The sequence below is a fragment of the Pangasianodon hypophthalmus genome, chromosome 22 (genome assembly GCF_027358585.1).
Source record: "Pangasianodon hypophthalmus isolate fPanHyp1 chromosome 22, fPanHyp1.pri, whole genome shotgun sequence".
NCBI classification, from domain to species: domain Eukaryota; kingdom Metazoa; phylum Chordata; class Actinopteri; order Siluriformes; family Pangasiidae; genus Pangasianodon; species Pangasianodon hypophthalmus.
Window position 1 is genome coordinate 20,771,961 of NC_069731.1, and position 20,891 is coordinate 20,792,851.

The window sequence follows — 20,891 nt, forward strand, 5'->3', positions numbered from 1 at the left end:
GCACACACACACACCTGGATCCGATGTCGTTGAGTGCTGCCACGCGGAACGTGTAGCCGACAGCAGGACACAGTCTCATGACTTTAAAATGCCGCTGGTGTCCGAAATAACACTCTCTGAACACACTGTTCTTCTTTCCCTGTCAACAAAAAGTGGGTGTGTCACATCATCATCATCATCATCATCACACTATACACACACAAACACGCCGTACACACGCACTGTACACACACTATACACACACGGCACTGGATCTGCCCCATAACGGATAAACTCATCACTGATTTTAGAAAATCATCAAAAATAATTTTTATGTGTTTTTAATTAAACTTTGGTGGTTTTAGACCATGTGAGTGATGATGTAAGACAGTGGGCGGAGTTTCACTTGTTAAATGTGCTTTGATTTTACACTTGTTTGAAACACGTCTGTTCTAATCTCTAATATTAACCAATTACCTCACGTTCCCCAAACTCCTCAGCACTGTCACAGCTCATTAATGAGCTAACACAGAAGCCCACAGTTAAAACCTTCCTCATGATGATGATGATGATGATGATGATGATGATGTCCTTGTGTTTAAATCAAAGCCCTCAGGATGAAAAAAAGCGATGACAACACGCAGGAACTCGTTTATCAACTCGCTGTGACACAAAGATGAGCTCAGAGTGGATTAATGACCACTTCTGTGACCTTTCAGTGTAAATGTGTCCTGTGTGTGTGTGTGTGTGTGTGTGTGTGTCTGGGGTTCAGTCTGTATACTATATTTATCATAAGAAGTGAGTGATGAGAGACAGAACAATGAGAAAAGAGGAATGGGAGTTCACTGAAAAAAACCATGTTCAGAGTGATGTTATAGAAGAACCATTTTGTGATTCTGTACAGAACCTTTTCACAGAAACAATCTACCACAAAATGTTCTTGCCTCAATACACAGAGTAAAGGCTTTTAAAAAGTGTACGAGTGTGTAATGAATATTAACGAGTCTGTATATTACATCAATATTAATGAGGAGAGGAGAGAAGAAGAGAGGAGAGGCGAAAAGGAGAGGAGAGAAGCAGAGGATCAGAGAAGAGGAGAGGAGAGAACAGGACGACAAGAGGAGAAGAGGAAAGGAAAAGAGGAGAAGAGGAGAGGAGAAGAGGAGGAGAAGAGGAGAGGAGAAGAGGAGAGGAGAGAACAGGACGACAAGAGGAGAAGAGGAAAGGAAAAGAGAAGAGGAGGAGAAGAGGAAAGGAAAAGAGAAGAGGAGGAGAAGAGAAGAGGAGATTAGAAGAGGAAAGGAGAAGAGGAAGAGAAGAGGAGGAGAAGAGGAAAGGAGATTAGAAGAGAAAAGGAGAAGAGAAGAGGAGATTAGAAGAGGAGGAGAAGAGGAGAGGAGAAGAGAAGAGGAGATTAGAAGAGGAGGAGAAGAGGAGAGGAGAAGAGCAGAGGCTGTTGACTGTCGTTAAAGGACAGACAGTTTCCACTCGTCCTTTACAGACTCTCATTCTTCTCTCTGTTTAAACATGAAGCTGTGTGAGAGCTGTGAGTAATGATGGCGTGAGACAGACGAGTGGAGAAGCTCGAGTCATAATTCATGAATAATAAGATGATATGTAACATCAGGACTGACATTAATTTATAATAAAAGCTACTGACGGCTGCTTTAACTCCATGAGCGAGCTTTAATTTCACCCTCTCTCTCGTCTACAGCCAGGAAGCAGCTGATTTTGGTTAAAAATTTTGTACTTAATCTTTACATTTTTTTTAGAAAATGTTATGTTTTTTTTTTAGAATTTTTTTCTCCTTTTGATTGTTAAATATAAAAAAAAAACTATCTAAATAAAAGTGATTTTTAAAATATAAAAATATAATTTAATAAACGTGTCAAACATTTTTTTTTAAAAAGCAACACTACTGTTTTGCTGGAAGTTTCTTATATATCGTGATACACATCGTGTGTCGCAGAAACGATATTTTTGTCGCATCGCCGCGTCCTCCTGTAAAGCAGAACTTTATTAATGCTCGTCTTATTGTACTTTTTTTTTTTTTAACTATTTCTTTATTACTTGTTTAATTCACTCTTTAAATCCTCCTCATATTTATTGTGCTCTTGAGAATCACTCTGAGCTGCATTTCGTGTATAAAAGCTGCTACATAAATAAGTTGTTATTAAAGCTATTCTCATTATTTAATCACATTTTAAAAAATTAACTCCGCCCACTGCATTTGAATGAACTCTGAGCCGACGCGTCAGTCAAATGGGTGTGGAAGTTTCTTCTGCCATCCCATAATACTTCTACAGTACAGTTATAGTAATTACTGATTTTAGCTCAGTATAATTCAGAAGCATTGTTCTGAATGATTAACGTCTATCAGCTGTAAACTACACAGCCGTGACCTTTCAGGCTTCAGACACAATAATAAACTGTAAACGAGTTGTTATTAATTATTTATTGTGATAATAAAACAGTTATTAACAGATTTATAAGCGAGTGTATAAGTGTAATGAGATCATGATGAAGATCGCTCACCTCATCCCACTCCAGGACGTAGCTGGTGATTTTAGAGCCGTTATCTACAGGAGGCTGAGAAATGAACCAGACACGTTTAACACACGTATAAAGTACAAATTAAAGTGTGAGTGTGTGTGTGTGTGATGATGATGGTGTGTATGTGTGATGATGATGATGGTGTGTGTGTGTGATGATGATGATGATAGTGTGTGTGTGATGATGATGGTGTGTATGTGTGATGATGATGGTGTGTGTGTGTGTGATGATGATGATGATGGTGTGTGTGTGTGTATGTGATGATGATGATGATAGTGTGTGTGTTGATGATGATGTGTGTGTGTGTGTGTGTGTGTGTGTGTGTGTGTGTTACCTTCCACTGCAGAGTCAGAGAGCTCTTGGTGCGGTGAGAGAGTCGGGGGGGCAGAGGGGTCTCCGGAGGGGCGCTGTGGGTGGTGAAGGTCCTCGCCTCTGAATGGGGACCTTTTATAGAGTTACACACTGCACTCACTCTGTAACACACACACACACACACACACACACACACACACACACATGATTAAAAAAATTAAAAAAGTTCATAAGCAGCAGAGCTCACATCATCAGTCCAGTTTTCATAAAGCTGCTCTACATATTGGAACATTTTCTTTTTAAATCAAAGATAATCACATTCTCCACAAACACACACACACACACACACACACACACACACACACACACACATTACAGATATGAGCACACAGACGTGTTTCAGTCTTTCAGGGGATTAAAAAAGCCATTTAAGCAGAAGCAGGCTTTATCCGGAAGCTGAGACGAGCGTAACGCTCCACACGGCTCTCACCTCACATGGTAATCTGTGGCTGGTCTCAGATCAGTGAGTGTGTACTGCAGCTCTTCTCCACTGAACCACAAAAAACACTGAGTTATATTAACATTAAATCTATTACAACACCCTACACCCCACCTCTACAACTTCTACTCCCCCCCAATCTCCTCTCATGCCATCCATAATAGTGAGATATCTCTAACCTTATCTTAACTAGTCAGACAAACCTGTACAAGTACAACATTACGTTACCATGACAACCACCAGGCTAGCTAAGCTAAACCGGATGCCACGTCATCAATCTCTAATAATTTCCATAACAGATGGAAATAAATTAATTATTATTATTAAATTAATAAATTAATCTTAGCTCCGCCCACAAATCAGTTTTCTACAGAAGTACACTGTAGAGTTCAGGGGGAGTTTAAATTTAAGCTGCATTCGTCAGTAAAACTGAACCGGAGCTGATTTCTGAAGGCCGCTGCTCAGGACGTGTTGGACGCTGTTACCTGTACACGACTCTGTATTTGCCGTCACAGCCTTTATCAGCGAGGAGCAGCTCGTAACTGCAGGACACTGAAGCTCCATCAGACTGACCTCGACCTGCGGGAGCTCGAGACCACGACACCAGCGCTGAGCGAGCCTGGATCTTCGACACCTGCAGACAAACACAAACCACAAAACATAAACCTCATGATTTAATTTCAGAAATCAAACCCATAAGTAATACTTCTGTATCAAGTCATTTTGGTATTTTCTATTAATAACTTTCATAAAATATCTTAAAAAAAATTAACTATTATACTAATTATTGCTCAAAATATTCTCTATTTTTAGCCCAACTCCACTGAAGGTGTTTGTAAACCTCTCCATGCTGCGTAACATCTCACTGTAAAGCGTATTTACTAAACCATAATGCTATTAAATCTGCAGGTGACGTAATGATTCTGGAGGATTCACCGTTTCCTGCGTTACGTTTATTCCCTACATCATTTCACTCACCAGCTGCATCTTCATTCAAACATTTCACAATTTAATCATATTTCCAGCTGTGTAAGAAAATATGAATGAATTTGCTGTGAAAGTGATTAGAGAGAACACACACACACAAAGGCACACACACACACACACACACACAAAGGCACACACACACACACACACACACACACACACAAAGGCACACACACACACACACACACACGCGCACACACACAAAGGCACACACACACACACACACACACACACACACACACACGCACACACACAAAGGCACACACACACACACACACACACGCACACACACAAAGGCACACACACACACACACACACATGCACACACGCACACACGCACACGGCCATTAAAGATCAGAGACAGAACTGCAGTGTAAAGAAGAGATGTAATATTTAATGAGGTTTTTTTTCATGGTCATTAAATCAGTAAAAAGAAATTTGTCTCTTCGTCTGTCCAAACTGTGATTATCTGTGACTTATGTTTCACTACGTCATCATTTATTCAAAATACATGTTTCCATCACTCTAAAACATGATAAAGAGAAACAATATGGCTTTTAGCATATAGAACCTGGTCTTAATTAGAGCAGATTAAACTGATTACAGTTCATAAGTTAAAAAAATATGAACAGCGTCTGAGAGGATATGAGGAAGAAACCTCGAGAGGAACTGGACTCAGGAAACCATCCTCTTCTGTCTGACCCCGAACAGTGCGACTGTAAATCATATATAATAATAACACACACTCAGGGTGAGCAGCATTATTCCACTATATAAAGAGAGAGAGAGAAAGAGAGAGAGAGAGAGCAGTAAAAGGATCTAGTCTAAATCTAGTCAACAGGAAGGTTATTTTTTCCTTCATTCAGCTTTAGATTAACGACAGACACCTGAAGAAAGAAAAAAACGCCTCAATTCCTCAATTCCATCACAAACCAGATGTCAGATTTCTCATTAACACTCAGCAATCAGTCACACACTCGAGCATCACGGCTCTGCGTTCTCTCCGGAGCTGATGATCCATACGACAGCAAAGCGCTTCACACTCAGTGATTTATCAGGAGATCAGAGCAGCACTGAGCCGCGGCTCCATGTAGGAGTCAACGCAAGGATTTTATTTAGACCTGAAAAACGCAGTGAGCCAATTATCACGAGAAAAGCACATCAGTGAGGCGGCGCAGATAAAAACATAAACATCATGGCAACTATCACAGAGAGGAAACCTGAGGAAGAGAATATTAATCAACCGACAAGGACAAAGTGACACCACTGCACAGACTCAACTCATTAATCATACAACAACCTGAGAATGCCATCCTATTTATTTATTTACTCATTACGCAAAAATCTAATAATTTCTTTAGCTTTTAAAAATAATTAAAATCATTACTTGATTAATGATTATGTTAGAATGTACAAGGTGGTGAAAAACACTGTCACTGACAGGTCTGTCCATTTAATTAGACATTACTGCACACGAACAATTAAACTAATAACACAAAACGTAAATCTAATGAGCCTGATGTGTGTAATTACTCAACATGTCCCGCTTTTCAGTGATGAATCAAACCTCCAGCGGAAAAGTCCTTGAGTCGCTGATAACTTTTAGTCAAAACTTTCCATGTTTTTATTCTTTATTCAAAAACTCAAAGTGTCATTCCTGCCATTTCATTTTTTTAGCCAAATTTTACACAAAAAACACTGATTATTAATAAATCATCTCTACCTAATCATTACACACTCAGACATACACAGCTGGAGCCTCAAATGTTCTGATTTAAGAAAGAATAACTTACAATATTTCTATTTAAAGTAAAATTCGCCTGCATTCAATGATTAAATCAGAGATGTTACACATCATACAACACAGAAAAACAAGCTGTTACTCCACATGAGGGTGTGAGATTAAATTTAACACCATCCTGCAGCCTGCTTTAATGTTTGTGGGAACGATGGCCGTGTGTAAGCTGGACAGTGTTGGTCTGGTGTTTAATTACGCTGTATGGAACAGCAGCGCAGGTGAAATCAGAGGCTCGGCTGCAGCAGGATGCACTTTTATATTCATTACCTGGCAATAAAAGATGGTCCAGATGCACTCTGCTCACTTCTTCACAGGTTTATGATTCAGAAATTGTAAAGCAGAGTTTAGGACTGCCTCTCAGAAAGACACAAATGTACAACTGATTAAACCTAATAAACTGAGCACAGCATAAAGCAGCTTTCCTGGCACTCGTTAAGTGAGGAACGTTTTCACGGTCACGGTTTTACACCGAAAAGCTTCTTCATTAACCGTAAATCTAATCTAGTCTAATACAGAGCTAATGCAGCTGCTGAGGCTGGAAAATAAATAGAGGGATGAAGTTTTAAACAGGAGAGGAGAGATGAGGGCAGTGCGCTCACATGCACAGTGCTGCTGCTGCCCCCTGCAGGACACAGAAGGACACGGCAGCCGTGAGCTTTTACAAAACCAAAGCAAGTGTGAAAATAAAGCAGTCACAGTTATCAGTTGTTATTTTACTGATAATAAATGTCGTGACCCATGGAGAAATTCAGATAAATATCTGTAATAATGGGACGTTCACCTGTGGCTTGTCCATTCCTGATGGTACGTCCTGCTCTCTTCTGGCCTCCAGCTCAGGATCTGTGGAGAGAATTAAATAAATAAATAAATAAACACCTCTGAACATTACTTCATGATTTATCTGAGTGGGCATAAAGGTCGTATTCACAGCCTCCATCTCCGCGAGTGATTCAGTATTAATGAGTTAAACGCAGAGTTCTGACTCATTCAGGAGCAGGCTGATGGATGAAGTTGACGTTGAGGGGAGAATGAGCGCACTGATCCCTCGTTTTCCAGGCTGCGAGGGGCCCGGCTATGAGTCACCACCATGATGAAGTCATAGCGTGCAGCGTGACCCCCACGTGACCTCTGTACATGCTTCATTTTCCCACCAAGACACTGGTGGAGGCGGAGAACGGGATCATCTAGGATTATCTCACAGGAAAAAGAAAAACAAAACAAAAGTGGAAAGAAGAGTGCAATTCCTTCTTCCGTCTGATTCATCTACAAGCCTGGAGCTGAGAAATGTTCCCTTTTACACAGCAGCAGGATTCTTCAGTGATTAACAGCTACCGCTAGCTACGTTATTTTTAACTGGATAATCTGTTGATAATCTGACCGTCGCATCAATCCGACTGAAAAGTGTTCACGTGCAGAGAAATCAGAATAAAGTCCATTTAAATCCAGAGCTTCCTGTTAGGAAACAACTTTAAACTGAGGAATGTTTTAGATTTAGGGATGTGATGGACCTTTAATTAACATCTTAAAGCGGATAAAAAAAAAAAAAACTCCTCCTGAACTCTACAGCACGATGGATAAACGTCTAAACTCCTCTTTATTCTCATTCTGTAGAAAAAGTATCACTAATTTACAGTTTATTTTAAACACATGTTCTCAGTACTTCTGTGTGAAACTGATTTGGAGGCGGGGCTATCTATGAGTTCTGGTTATGATGTCACTAAACTCAATGGCTTTAAACCAATCACATTTGACATTATTATTATATGGAGGATGGCAGCGTGGCACCTGGAACCTGCATGCTAATCTATTTATTTAACTTACATGATGTTAGCGAGGATCTGATAATGGTTGTCATGGTAACACTTGCTTATACAAGTTGAATAAAGGAGTGAGAAAATGAGGCTGTAAATGGAGACTTTGATACTGAAACCCCACTCATGTGACTAACGTTTAGCTAGCTATGTTAGCATTATTAGGCTAGTAGGGATGGCAGAAGGATATGGGGACGTTTCCTAATTTGCATATTCATGCATATTTATATAACTTCTGGTGTTTTTAATGAGGATGGAGGTGTAGAGATGTTCCTCAGTGAGTTTTCGGTCTGTAATTAGGACGTTTGGAGGTTGTTGTAATGGTAACGTTGATGATGAAGCTGGCTCCTGTGCACGCACTGGGTTCGAGTTACAGTAAACAGATTTAACAAAGAGCTGAGTTCAGACTGAAAATGTAAACAGTTCATTAGGAATCTGCAAACAGAATGACTTCATTCAGACTGATGAAAATCTGCACATATAAACACAAAGTGTTTTCCACTGCTGCTCTTTTCTCTTCTTTTCCTTTATCCTGTGTGTTACAAAGCGTTGCTGCGGTTCCAATACTGCGGTGAGATTCTTCAGTGAGATTTCTCCACATGCAGACAAGGGGAAACCAGAGCGCACACACACACACACACACACACACACACACACACACACACACGCACAGTCCGAGACGGCGAGAGATGAAAACCAGAGTGCAGACAAGAGCAAAGTGATGAGAGATGAAGACAGAGAGATAAGAGAGAACACAACGAGAGAAAAGAGAAAAAAGTCCGAGAGCTTGAAAGGAGCGATGAGAGTCAGAGAGAAATGACGAGAATAGAGCGGGATTAACACGAGCGATCTGTACGAGACCAGGTGACCAGGTGTTCCTTCACACCCGTGAAAGGTCATATGATGAGCTGAAAGACACGCCCTTTAACACCGGTGCCAAAAATACACAACAAGAACACATGGTATATAATCCAGGCGTGTGAATGCGTGTGCTATTTTTGGTCGTGCATTGTGATAACAAACTGGGCGTGTCATTAACACACAAATGAGTTCCCGCTGTGTTGACGACACGAGGTGAGGTTGTGTAACCGGTGGATTTTCCCCACATGCAGATTCCAGCAGTGGCTGTGAGACGTGACGACAGCGGCGTGCGTCACTCTCGCTACACGATGTTAAAGACGCAGAGCGACGCAGCACACGTGGATCTGCAAATGAATCATCCTTTCTGAACAAACCAACTGGGAATTCCTTCTTGTGCACAGGGAACACACAGCGTGTGAGCTAGAACCGGCTCGTCACGCTGCTTTCATGGCAGTGTTTACGTCGTCTCATGTCCTTTCTGCTTTTAACTTTTACACGTCTCACTGCAACTGTCTTCTTTACTAACCAGAACAAACAGTCGCCTACTAACTGTGACATAACATTAAATTAATTACTGTATAATACTTACATTAACAATTAATTACTTACCATATAATAATGATTTCATTACAGCGTAATTCATTACAGTATTTTTCTAGTGTAAAGATGAGAATTGAAAGTCACCAGACGTCTAAAGCAGATATTTTTGTCTATATTCTGGGAGACGGTGCTCATCATTTCCAGCTATAAATCTCCTGAACATGTAATATTCATGCTGTACTGCAGCTCTACTGAACCACACGCCCTCGAAGTCAGGCATCATTAAAGCTTCATGGATGTGTTACGTCACTGAACATACGACTGAAAACTTTATCTGCTCGCATGCGGTGCTGAAACATGTTTCAGTGAAAACATGAGTTTTATTTATCAGCATGAAAAGTGCAGCCGTTACTGATTATTTACTGGCTCATGACTGATTGTTGTGTTGATGTGTTATATTGTGATGTTTTTCACAGTGAGTGTGTTACTGAGTGGATTCTCACCTTGCTGGTCACTGTCCGAGTGTTTCGGACTTCCTCTGGTCCTCCTCTCTGCCCGCTTATTCCCAGGACTTCCTCCTCCTCCTCCTCCTCCTCCCCCCGAGGCCGCAGTGCTGTGGCTCTTGCCGTAGCCGTTGGGCGTGGCGCTGCAGGCGGGGCCGCTCTTGTAGCTGGACGATGGCGGGGTGCTGACCCGGGACAGGCTCGGACGCTCGGTGGCGCGCTCCTTCGGCTTTTTGGGCTGCGGTTTGCAGTATTCCTCCCGGCTGAGGATCGTCGACATGTTGTACAGGGGAAAGATCTCTGCAGCGGGCAAAAACACACATCCAGAACCATCGCCAACAAAGCATTTTTGCCCCAAAGCATTCTGGGTAGAACTGTAGTTCACGGTTGCCAAAGTCATTTCTATTTCGCCCCTAGTGGATAAACAGAGACTAGCTCTTTTTTCAAATCTTTTAACTCAATTACAGTCCACAAAACCACTTTTATTAGGAACACGGACATTAAATTCATTTGCTGGATCGGATCAGAACCTTTCTCGGGCCGAGTCCAGCCTGCTCACCCCGGCTCTGGATCTAACTAACTCTAACAGCATTTTCTTCTACATACCTGATTCACCTTCAGGCCATTTCATTTTATAACATTTTATAACTTATATAAATGATTTATCTTCATTACAGAAACTTTTTCCTGACAAATTAAATCAGAAAGAAATATTTAGTCATAATTACAGGAGGTTTATAACATTTAGGTAAATATTAGAAAGATTAAACAGATAAACTGGTGCAGCAGTCTCACCCTCTGGGTAGATGGGGGGCAGGCGGTGCTGGTAGTACTGGTGCGGGGGGACGTCTCCGGGGCTGGCGGGGGGGTAGTACGCCGTGTGAGAGGCGGGGATGAAGTGGGGGTGTGTCATGTACGGCGGGGGCAGGTGGTGGGTTGGTGAGAGAGCGGGAGAGTAACTGGGGGGGTAACATTCAGAGTGAGGTGTGACCACGACCCGCCGGACCCCTGTGTTATCCTCCAGAACCTGAAAACACACACACACACACACACTCACTTTTAAATTATTAATCAAAGTACAACTTTAAATTAAGTAGGTAATGAGTGTGAGTGTGACGAGGTAGCGTGATGAAGTGTTTTATTCCTCATACCACAGCCATCTGTCAACGATTACAATCTTTAATTATTAAAGAACGTCAAACATTTTATCCGTTTATAGTTACATTTAACGTTATGGAACATCGGTGAAACAAGTTAGTTCCTGTTGTCACTTACATTACAGCAGCTGTAAACAGTCGCTCCTTCACCAGCCTCTCTTTATTCTCTCTCGGCAAGTTAATAAGAGAAAAAAAACGCAGCTTGTCGTCTTTTGTTACTGAGAAACCACAAAGAAGCGTAAACTCCTCTGTCCTGAAGATGTCAAAAAACCTAAAGTTACAGCTTTACCTTTGACTGATACAAAGCACTGACACTGGAGACTCCTTCCATAATGTTAAATAAACGTCTCCTTACAGAAAACTTCACCACATCAACCATTTTTAATCAGTGTATGAGCTGTTGCTATAGAAACGATAACGTATTAGAATGAGTGCATTAATATAAACCTGGGATTTGCAGCTGCACTACTGTCAGAGCTGCTGCTACAGAAAACTAATCAACAGCTTCTGACCAATCACAGTGGCACTCTTATCTCGTATCTGGATCAGATTTTAACCACATGAACTTAGACTTGTATTCCACTCCTCCTCCTCCTCCTCCAAGCACAGATTCAACAGATCAGACTACAATCAGTGGCACTTTCACAAACCAGTGGTGCGCTAACAAACCTGCGACCAAACGGATTTTAGTAAAGATTAGTGCGAGTCTGTATGAGAGACATGCTGGGTTCACACGGGACCTAAAAAAACCCAAACAGATCCACACTGACATAAAGATCACGCGGGTTAAAAGGTGAGGAGAGTCGATGTATCTGTGCCAAAAACCATAAGCTGAGTCCTGGGAGCTCTGCTTAACTCAGTTTCATTTTTTAAAACGTTCCTTATTAATGACAGTCACATGATCTGATCTTTAGTCCAGTTTTACTCTGTGTGATTTCAGAGGTGTGTTTTAAGACGATTCCTCGTCACACTGTACGAGATCCTGATAAACTCTGCTGTGAATTCTATAACAGACTGTGAGAGCGTGTTCTCCATCTCACATTATACGCTGAAGATCCTCTAACGATAGACCTGCAGTTAATTAAAGAGCGTTACTGCGTACGACGCTGTTTACGTCATCAATCAGCGTGATCCTGAAATCAGCTCGTGCAGAAACACACACGTTCTTCACAGTGAGCTGGAGGTAATGAGGAGGTTTTTCTGTGCATTAGAGTTTCCTTTACGCTTCTCCATCGCCGCTACCGTATCTGTAGCTGCGCCGTGAGCTCGCCGTCCTCCTATTGGTGGATTTTAGACGAGCTTCGTAGCAGCGCTCACACTCTGAGACTTTAATCACAGATTTCTCACACACACTCACACACACACTCACACACACACTCACACACACACTCTCACACACACTCTCACACACACACACACACTTTTTCATTGGTTGCACCACCGATCACGCCGGCTTTAGATGATCTGCTGTGGAAGGACAGACGCTTTACTCCGTCATGTTCACGTCTCACACTCGACTGTTTCTGACCTTTCAGCTGAAATACCAGTGCTGCTGACCTTTACCTCACTGCTGCCTGACAAAGCCTTCATCAGCTCAGCCGTGTGTGTGTGTGTGTGTGTGTGTGTGTGTGTGTGTGTGTGTGTGTGTGTGTGTGTTGAAGCTGCTGCTCTATTTTATTTGCCTCCGGGGCTGATTACTGTGACTCATTGCCGTTAGTCGATTTCTCCGTGTGTTACCTGGGAGATGTATCCCGGGGGCACGTGAATGGGTGGGATGGAGCCGTTCGGTGACATCATGGGAACTTCAGCGGGACCTGAGAGGAGAGGAAAGAGATGCGTCAATCAAAAAGGAAGGAAGGAATAGGTCCAACAGTAAGACAGCGTTATGTTTAAAGTCCCGCCTCCTTGTAGAAAGCAGAGAAAGATAAAGTTTCTCTCACATAGTTTTACTCTGCTGCCATCAAACAGCTCAAGCTGTTTCACAATACCACAAACTGCAGTCAGGAAAAGCTACGGTGCATAAAATTCCCCTGAATGTGTCTTTATTCATCCTTAAAAATTCTATAAGGATCATAAATTGGTGTATTTTTCCACACAACTCAAGAAGAGACTAAAAATGGCTGAGGAACTTCAGGAATTTTACCCTCATTACAAATACAAGGGTATGAATATGCATTAATATGCAAATTAGGAAGCACCCCCATGTGCTCCTTCCCGCCCTAACAGCCGTATATCCCGAGCATTAGCTATCCCAGCAAGCCAGTTAGCTAACTGCTAGTAAACTAGCTCACATTAGTCACAGAGTGGGATTTCAGGATCACAGTCTCGTCTTGCATCCTCATTTTTTCACTCACTGATTTTCCCTGTCAGAATATGCTATGTTACCATGACAACCATCCTCTAATCATCGCTTGTGATGTGACTTTAAAGTAATGAGGCCACACCCTCTGTGTGTGTCTCCTAATCTACGCCGGAGGTATACCTGCCTACCTGCCTACCTGTTCCCACCCGGTTGAGGCCACTCAGCGGGGCCGTATCGGATACAGTGACACCGGGTTAAACAAACACATCGCCTCATTGTGCTCAGCTTTTCATTCTGAAACACAGCCACCAGGTCTGAGGGGATCGGTGGAGTGGTGGAGTGGTGGAGTGGAGCGGTGGAGGAAGGGCGGAGGGAGGGCGGGGGTTACTGCTGCTGTATTTACCCTGAACACAAGCTCGGCTCTGTCCCGACTCCCCCGGGACACGACCTCGCTGAACCCCTTTCACTGTCTGTATGCCACCACCACTACCACTACCACCACCACCACCACCACAACCGTCATCATCATCATCATCATCATCACCACCGTCCCGGAAGGCTATAACTCACAGTGCTGTTTTTTTTTTCTTTCCTCTAACCGCTTCTCTCATTGCGAGGGTACGGTAGCCGGCCCAGCAGCTGCTAAAGCCATTTGTGGGCCCCTTCCTCATGAGTGTGGCCGTGAGCAGATCACTCAGCGCCTGTAAATCACACAACTGCCTTGACGGACCTTACAGTTTCATCTCCAGCGCATTACAGCATCGCCTGATCTCTTCTCTGCCCCTCGGCCCTGGAGGTCCTAACGTGGCCCTCAGATTAAAGCCCTGTTTGTGCTCGCGTCCTCTCCGGGTGGAGACCGAGAGCCATATGTACACAGCCATGTATGCGGTTTGAGCTCATAGACACACCAGTGTGCTGCAGCTCCGGTTTAAAATAACAGTGACACTCTAAAGGCACAACAAATTCCTTTCAGATTGTTCTCTGTGGTGCAGGTAACGCTAGCGAGGAGAGACCCCCCCTCCCGAGGTCCTGCTCCTGCTCCTGCTGCTGCTCAGTGTCCTGGTCCTCCCCCCAAACAGCTACAGGGGTGTCTTCTGTATGAACAGAGGCCTTTCAGAGAGAGAGAGAGAACCGGTTCTCAACAGCTCCACACCAATACACTGGGCAAACAGCAACATTCCTGCCATCTCAGAGGGAGGAGGGGAGCAAAGAGAGCATCCAGACAGTGAGATAGTGAGACACTCACATGGAGATATTTAGAAATACAAACAGAGACAGAGAGCAAGGCCAACAAAAGAGAGCAGAGAGAACGTTAGTGTATGAGAAAGACACGGGAGAGATGCGTAGCGTCCCGTCCCACGAGCCGCAGCAGCGCTGGGCCTCCTCACCAGAACAAGCGGCTCTTTGTGCTCTCTCAGAGGAGCCCTTTTCTCCCTCTTCAAGGGCCTGAGGATCCCTCACACCATCCATTCAGCCCCGCAGGAGGCGAACGCTCACCGTCGACACACCACCATCGCCAACATGTGTGTGAGGAGTTTTTTTCCCCACTACGGTGCCAGATGAACTCACACAACACAGTTGGTGAAGAAATGCATTTCAGTTGCTCTTGCACTTTTACAAATGACTTTTTATTTTTGAATAAGCTACTTTAAAGATCTGAACTCATGCATCTGGTATATCAGGAATCGTAAAGCTTTTTTCCAGCACTTTCCATGTGGATAATCCGTATGAAGTAAAAAGTGTAAAGTACAGACTGCTCGAAATCTGTAGACTGCCAAAACTCTAAAGTGTTTTAATTCTCTGCAATGTGTGTTTTTGTCTGCAACTTTGCTGTCTTAGCTAAATTAAGTAGAACTGATTTGTGCAGCATCTCACAAAGCACACAAGCAAAACTCTGCACGATACAGAGATGATTTCAGTGCTGTTCTTTCGCTTGCTAATGGAAAATCAAATATTTCTCCAGATGTTAGATATCCAGCATTTATAGGAACCCGGATACACAGGCCCATGATCACAGAGAAAGAAAAGCAAAAAAAACACACACACACACACACACACACACACAAACACAAATACACACACATACACAAACACACAAACACACACACATACACACATACACACAGAAACAGAAACAGGAGGCTCATTCGTGAAAAGGTCCACTAGTTCAGCTGGGAAAAGCTGCAGTCGTTTGGCCAGACAGCGAGACGACAGACAAAAATGAGAAGGAGAGAGAGAGGGATGTTTTTGGAAGGAATGCATTACGTGGCTGTGAGAGTGGAGGGGGGCAGCTTTCAGCAAAACGCTTCAAAAACGCTGTGCATCTGTACAATACAGACAGGACACATGTGTTTAGTGTTTTTTGTGTGTGAGTGTGTGTGAGTGTGTGTGAGAGAGAGAGAGAAAAAGCTTGATGTGAGCATTTACAAGAAGTCGTACGTTATCCCTGCACCCGAAAACATTTACAGGATTCGGACTTCCTGGAGGACAGACTTTATGATTACAGCAGCATTTAAAAACACTCACGGTAATTCATTTAACTTAACACATTTCTAGTAATAATTCCTAAATATCTTCATATTCGGGTTTGTGCTTGTGTTGAATTGTGAAAGAGCTGAGTTTTGAAAAATAGAGTTGAATAAAAAACGCTTCCTACGTGAAAAACAGGAAGTGTTCATGCACAGCTTTCTGCAGTTTCAACTCATTTTCTGTTCTCCCCCACAAAGTGAAGGCTTCCAAACGTTCATGCTGGAAATCCACAAGTGTGTGTGTGTCGCGTCCAACACGATTCCTCGCGTTCCCTCTGCCTCAGAGCAAAGAGCCACGGCGCAGGAGATAATTACATACGTGTGCAAGACACAGATCATATTTTCCCCTTGCTGTATATATACTATATGTATGTGTGTGTGTGTTTCAACTACTTACAACTCCACACTTCATTGTATTTGCTATAAACATCAGCCTGTCACTCAGACAGAGAAAATCGGACCCTTGCGACTTCGATGTGTTTAATAAACAGGCACTGATTAGCAGCGAGAGCGTCACTGAGCCTGATTACACCGATACGGACGCTAGTTTGGATTTTATAGCCAATGGAGAGCAAAGAAGAGAGGAACTGAGACACATCGAGATGCCCAGAGCTCTAAATATTTACTGTAGGGAGACTGTATGAAGTCATGCTAACTCATTAAGCACTTCAGAGCCTCTCGAATGAAAGAGGACACGCCGCTATAATATCTACAGATCTGCTTCATATAGAGTGTGAACGAGGAAAAAAAGACATAAATCTAATTACAGACTCTAAAGCGGCATCTAAAGAAAAGCAAGTTAATCTCATATCCTATATATTACTTTCCTCTTAAGTGTGTCTGAGTCGTTATTAATGTTTACACGCAGCATCTAAAAAGCAGTGTGTGATTTCAACATGTACTTTAATCTACATGTTACACACACGCACCCACATCACCAGACACCGGCAGCAGGCTTTGGGATGTTTCCACTGCAGAAATCCCACAGGACTCTTTTCATTTCCGCGCTGCCGGATCAGGAATAACGTGCAAATCCGAACCGCAATGCGTTCAGCAGACGCTCCAGAACATCTCCTGGCAGGTTTTCTCCAAAACGCACAGTTTTGTTGCAAGCAGCGACGCTCCGAGTCTCACACAGTGGAGTGAAATAAAACAGAAACCTTCGCTTTTACAGGATAGAAAAAGCTGGATGATGTATGGATATTTTAACAAGTCAGAGCGGAATATTATATACATATGTATATATTATACGTTATATAATATATGTAAATTAACATGCAGCTGTATGTGTTGAGAGATGATGATGAATGTTAAACTCTTGGGATTTGGATGAAAATGTGCAAGCATGTAAAGACAGATATTTCACTGCCAAATAAAAGAGACGTGGATTTGATGAACGAGGCAGATGATCTGATGTTCAGATGTTCAGAGGTGGTCTCTTCCAGTATAAGCCGAAGACATTTTGCTGACAGCGTGGTCAGAGAGCGCTGAGGATTATGGGAAGAGGACAGAGAAGGATCTTCTGATGCTTTATGAAGTGCACCTTTTTCCACCCAGGTTACAGGTGTGATTAAACTCACAGGATGATGAGTGTACACCTTTTCCTGCACATCAACACTATTCAGTTATTAAATCTGTTTAGCTTCTGCTACAATGCTTTTTACAGAGCACGTGTCAGCCATCTTGAAGTTCAGCAGTTTATCTCAAAAAATTACAATTAAAACAGTGTCATTTGATTCTCATGTGATTTTTAAACGAGCAACTTCATTTTAAAATCTCTTTAGAAAGTAAAGTGTAAAGTGTTTGTTTAAAGCGGGAACTGTTTCAGATTTCCTGACCCCGGTATCCCGTCATACCCCGAGACCCCGCACACATTCCAGCAAGCTCAGGCTCTGTACACGTCCGGCCTGAGGCCGGCGAGGTCCTGCACTGCCCCAGGGTACACCTGGAAATTCCCAGCATGCTTTGAGGTGTTGTGTTTGAGACCGTGCTGTAGAAGAAGAACAGATTCCTCACACTGCGTCTCAGAGGGCTGAGAAACACCACTTCACCCCGTCCAGCCATGAGCTACATGACCCTGCTTCCACTGAAGGAACCTTTGCAGGAACCTTTTCTGTATAAGGAGGAAACAGTGCTGACTTTTAGGGCCTTTTTTTTACGTGTGTGTGATTCTGCGCTAGCTTGGAAAAGGTCGGCTTTTCACACAGATTTCTCCTGAACCGGAAAAACCGATAAGAAAATTTTATACATCACTTCGGTGCACACAGTCAGAACAAAAGCAAATGTATATGTCCTTTTAATTTTCTCATTAATGTGTATTTATTTATTTATTTATGTAATATTTTAGATAAGAGGTCAGATAAAGCCTTTCAGTCAAAGCTGAACAAAATAATTAAGATGCTTTTTTCACTCCAAAGCTGAAGTTTTATCTACCACACACACACACTGTGAAATCTAAAAACAGGAAGTAATGTGATGAATTTAACCAATCAAACCCGACAAACAGCCTCAGGTGTTAAAAACCCACGTGTGAACAAAAGCCCTAATTTACAGGACACTTTAGTTCCTGCTCCAGAGTTCCGCAGACCAGGAACTTTCAGGGCGGAGCTTGTACCATCACTGCTTGGTCAGAAGTTCCACAGAAAGTCAGTTTAAACAATATGTGATTGGTGAAGTGTGTTTGAACGTGTACTGCAAAGTATAACTGGTAATGAGTAACGCTTCTGTTTACACTTTTGTTTTTAGACAGGACGAATCAGAAACCTCACAGGACTGTTTGGACATGTTCCCAGTAAAAAAGAAAGTGTGCAAAATACATATTTGTCCAGTGAATCAATAAAGAGCACAGTTTTGATCTCTGTGTTCATGTTGTGTGTCTGTTCTTTTGACTTATGTTTAAATCGCAGTTCCTGCAGTGTGGTGGAAACACAAACCAGGAACTCATCCAAGAACTGTGTGGCTCTCATTCAGGAGAGTTCCACAGGAGTTCCTTAAAGGATTCAGGAATCGTAATGAAATTTCACGTACATGCTGACAGCACTGTTAAACACCGTGCTTAGTCACTGTAATGGAGGACATGCAGTGTTTTACAGTGCCATGTCCCACGCCACCGATGTCTGGGCATTGTTTCCTCCACTTCCTCTTGTCCTGGATTCAACTTGCCACTTTTTCCTCACACCACTTCCGCTCCGGACCTAAAAAAAACAAGCCGTGCTTTGGGCAATCAGGAGCAGAAACTGTCAGATAACGAACCCTCTCTGTGATCAGTGCAGTCTTCTCAGCAGCCCTCTCAACACACACACACACACACACACACACACACACACACACACAGAGGCCTGTGTTTGGCTGAAGAGACGTTTGAGGAGGGAGATTCCCCGGAGAGAGCTGGTGGAAAAATGTGTTAGGAGGGCAGCTGACGCCTCAGTTCCTCTAACTCCTCATCTGAGCTGAGCTCTAGAACCACCATTACGCACTCGGGTTCCTGCTCAGTACAGGACGGTTATGAGGGAAATGGAGAGAGGAAAAAGGAAAGAACAAGTCAGGAGTGTGTGTGTGTGTGTGTTGTGGCTCTAAAACTTGCTCAGACATGCTCTAGGCTCAGAAAGGAGTTTCCTTTGCTCTGACTCGATCTTAAGAGTATTCACAGTTTGGAGAGAGAGAGAGAGAGAGAGAGAGTGTGTGTGTGTGTGTGTGTGTGTGTGTGTGTTCTGGATCGACCCCGTCTGGGTGCAGTCTAGTCTGTCACGTTCATAAATGGCACCATTGTCTGCAGGGAAAAACTCCCCAGAAAACCTCAGAGATCTGCTCACGTTACTGCAGAATCGGTGAGAACCCAATCAGCGTGGGCTTGTGAGTTTCCATTAGCATGGCCTGGGATTGGCACGCTGCATTTTCAGAGATAAAGACCACACAAAAAGGCCGAGTGGGACGAGCAGCGGAGCAATGAAGCACTGAATATACGGCTTTTTCCAGCCGTTTTGCAGCCATGTTGTTTTTTCAGTGCCAGAGTTCCACTCCAGATGAGCTTTCCTGCTTCAGGGAGGTTACAGAGTTCATTTCTGTGAACTGTTATTCCATGAACTGAAAAAAAAAACTGCGTCCTGGCCTGAAGAGCGAGCAAGGCGAGGGAAAAGGAGCGGCAACAACGTCCCGGCAACAACCGGAGGTGTCAATCTGCCGGGTTTGTTTTTTACGAGTGCCCTTGTTATGCTGGAACTTGAGCCACTGCCCTATAAAGAAGAACCGAGAGAGCTGAGTATAGAGGACACGGGACACGGGACATGGCAGCGCCCGAAAATAGTAGGTCAGCGAGAAAGAGGAGAAAGAGATGGAGGAGGAGAAAGAGGAGGAGAAAAGAAAAAAAAGAAAGAAAAAAAGAAAACTGGTGGAATGTTCCACTTTGTAATGTTTTAGAAAGTTTGGTGCCAAAACATTCAAGCGCTCTAAAAAGAAAGAAAGAGAGACCTTTCCTTCAGAAGGTCTACAGAATGTGTGTGAAGTAAAACAGTCACACACACACACACACACACACACACAGATGTGTGTGAGACACAAACGCTGCCCTTTTCCTCAGCCCTCTCTCTGCCTCCTTTCTTTCTTTCCTCCTCTCTCTCCGTCTGTGCCTCTCCATAACTCACACAAAAATGCACTGTTCCACAGCACGATGACTCACAGCAAAGGAATCAGAGCTCTGCTATGATCATCTGCACGGCGCAGGGGCTTTCCTCCTTCTCCAGCAGGAAAGGAAACGGAGCAGACGAGAGCACAGAGCAGTCGCTAATGCACAACTAAAAAAAAAAACAATAATAATAATTCAATTAAAAATCCCATAAGCCTTACAAGAGGAAAAGAGTGCAGAGGAGAAAGCGAGTGAGGAAAGGGAAGTGAGGTTTTAATTTTGAATTTTGAGGTAAACCTAGCAGCCGTCTAACAGAGCGATCACCATGCAGTCCCGTAGCTCCTGCTCGTTGCCTTTCCTCCCCGAGGGCTGAAGGAGGCGTCGACTTCCAGAGGCACGTACTCCGAGCCGTGCTGAGCTGGATCCTGTGTCCGCTCCAG

General features: G+C 43.2%; 1 protein-coding gene across 2 annotated transcripts in view; it reads right to left on the reverse strand.

The window, feature by feature from the left end:
* The window catches only part of fndc3bb (fibronectin type III domain containing 3Bb), a 60,477-nt gene that overhangs the window by 22,210 nt on the left and 17,376 nt on the right, over positions 1 to 20,891 (reverse strand). For both annotated transcript variants that reach the window (XM_034298257.2, XM_053227921.1), the window contains exons 4-12: positions 12,738 to 12,814; positions 10,639 to 10,870; positions 9,844 to 10,143; positions 6,910 to 6,968; positions 3,829 to 3,977; positions 3,335 to 3,394; positions 2,867 to 3,005; positions 2,515 to 2,568; positions 15 to 139 (exon numbers count right to left, since the gene is read on the reverse strand). In XM_034298257.2, the coding sequence (XP_034154148.2) occupies positions 15 to 139; positions 2,515 to 2,568; positions 2,867 to 3,005; positions 3,335 to 3,394; positions 3,829 to 3,977; positions 6,910 to 6,968; positions 9,844 to 10,143; positions 10,639 to 10,870; positions 12,738 to 12,814 (1,195 nt within the window). The remainder of the gene's footprint in view (positions 1 to 14; positions 140 to 2,514; positions 2,569 to 2,866; positions 3,006 to 3,334; positions 3,395 to 3,828; positions 3,978 to 6,909; positions 6,969 to 9,843; positions 10,144 to 10,638; positions 10,871 to 12,737; positions 12,815 to 20,891) is intronic.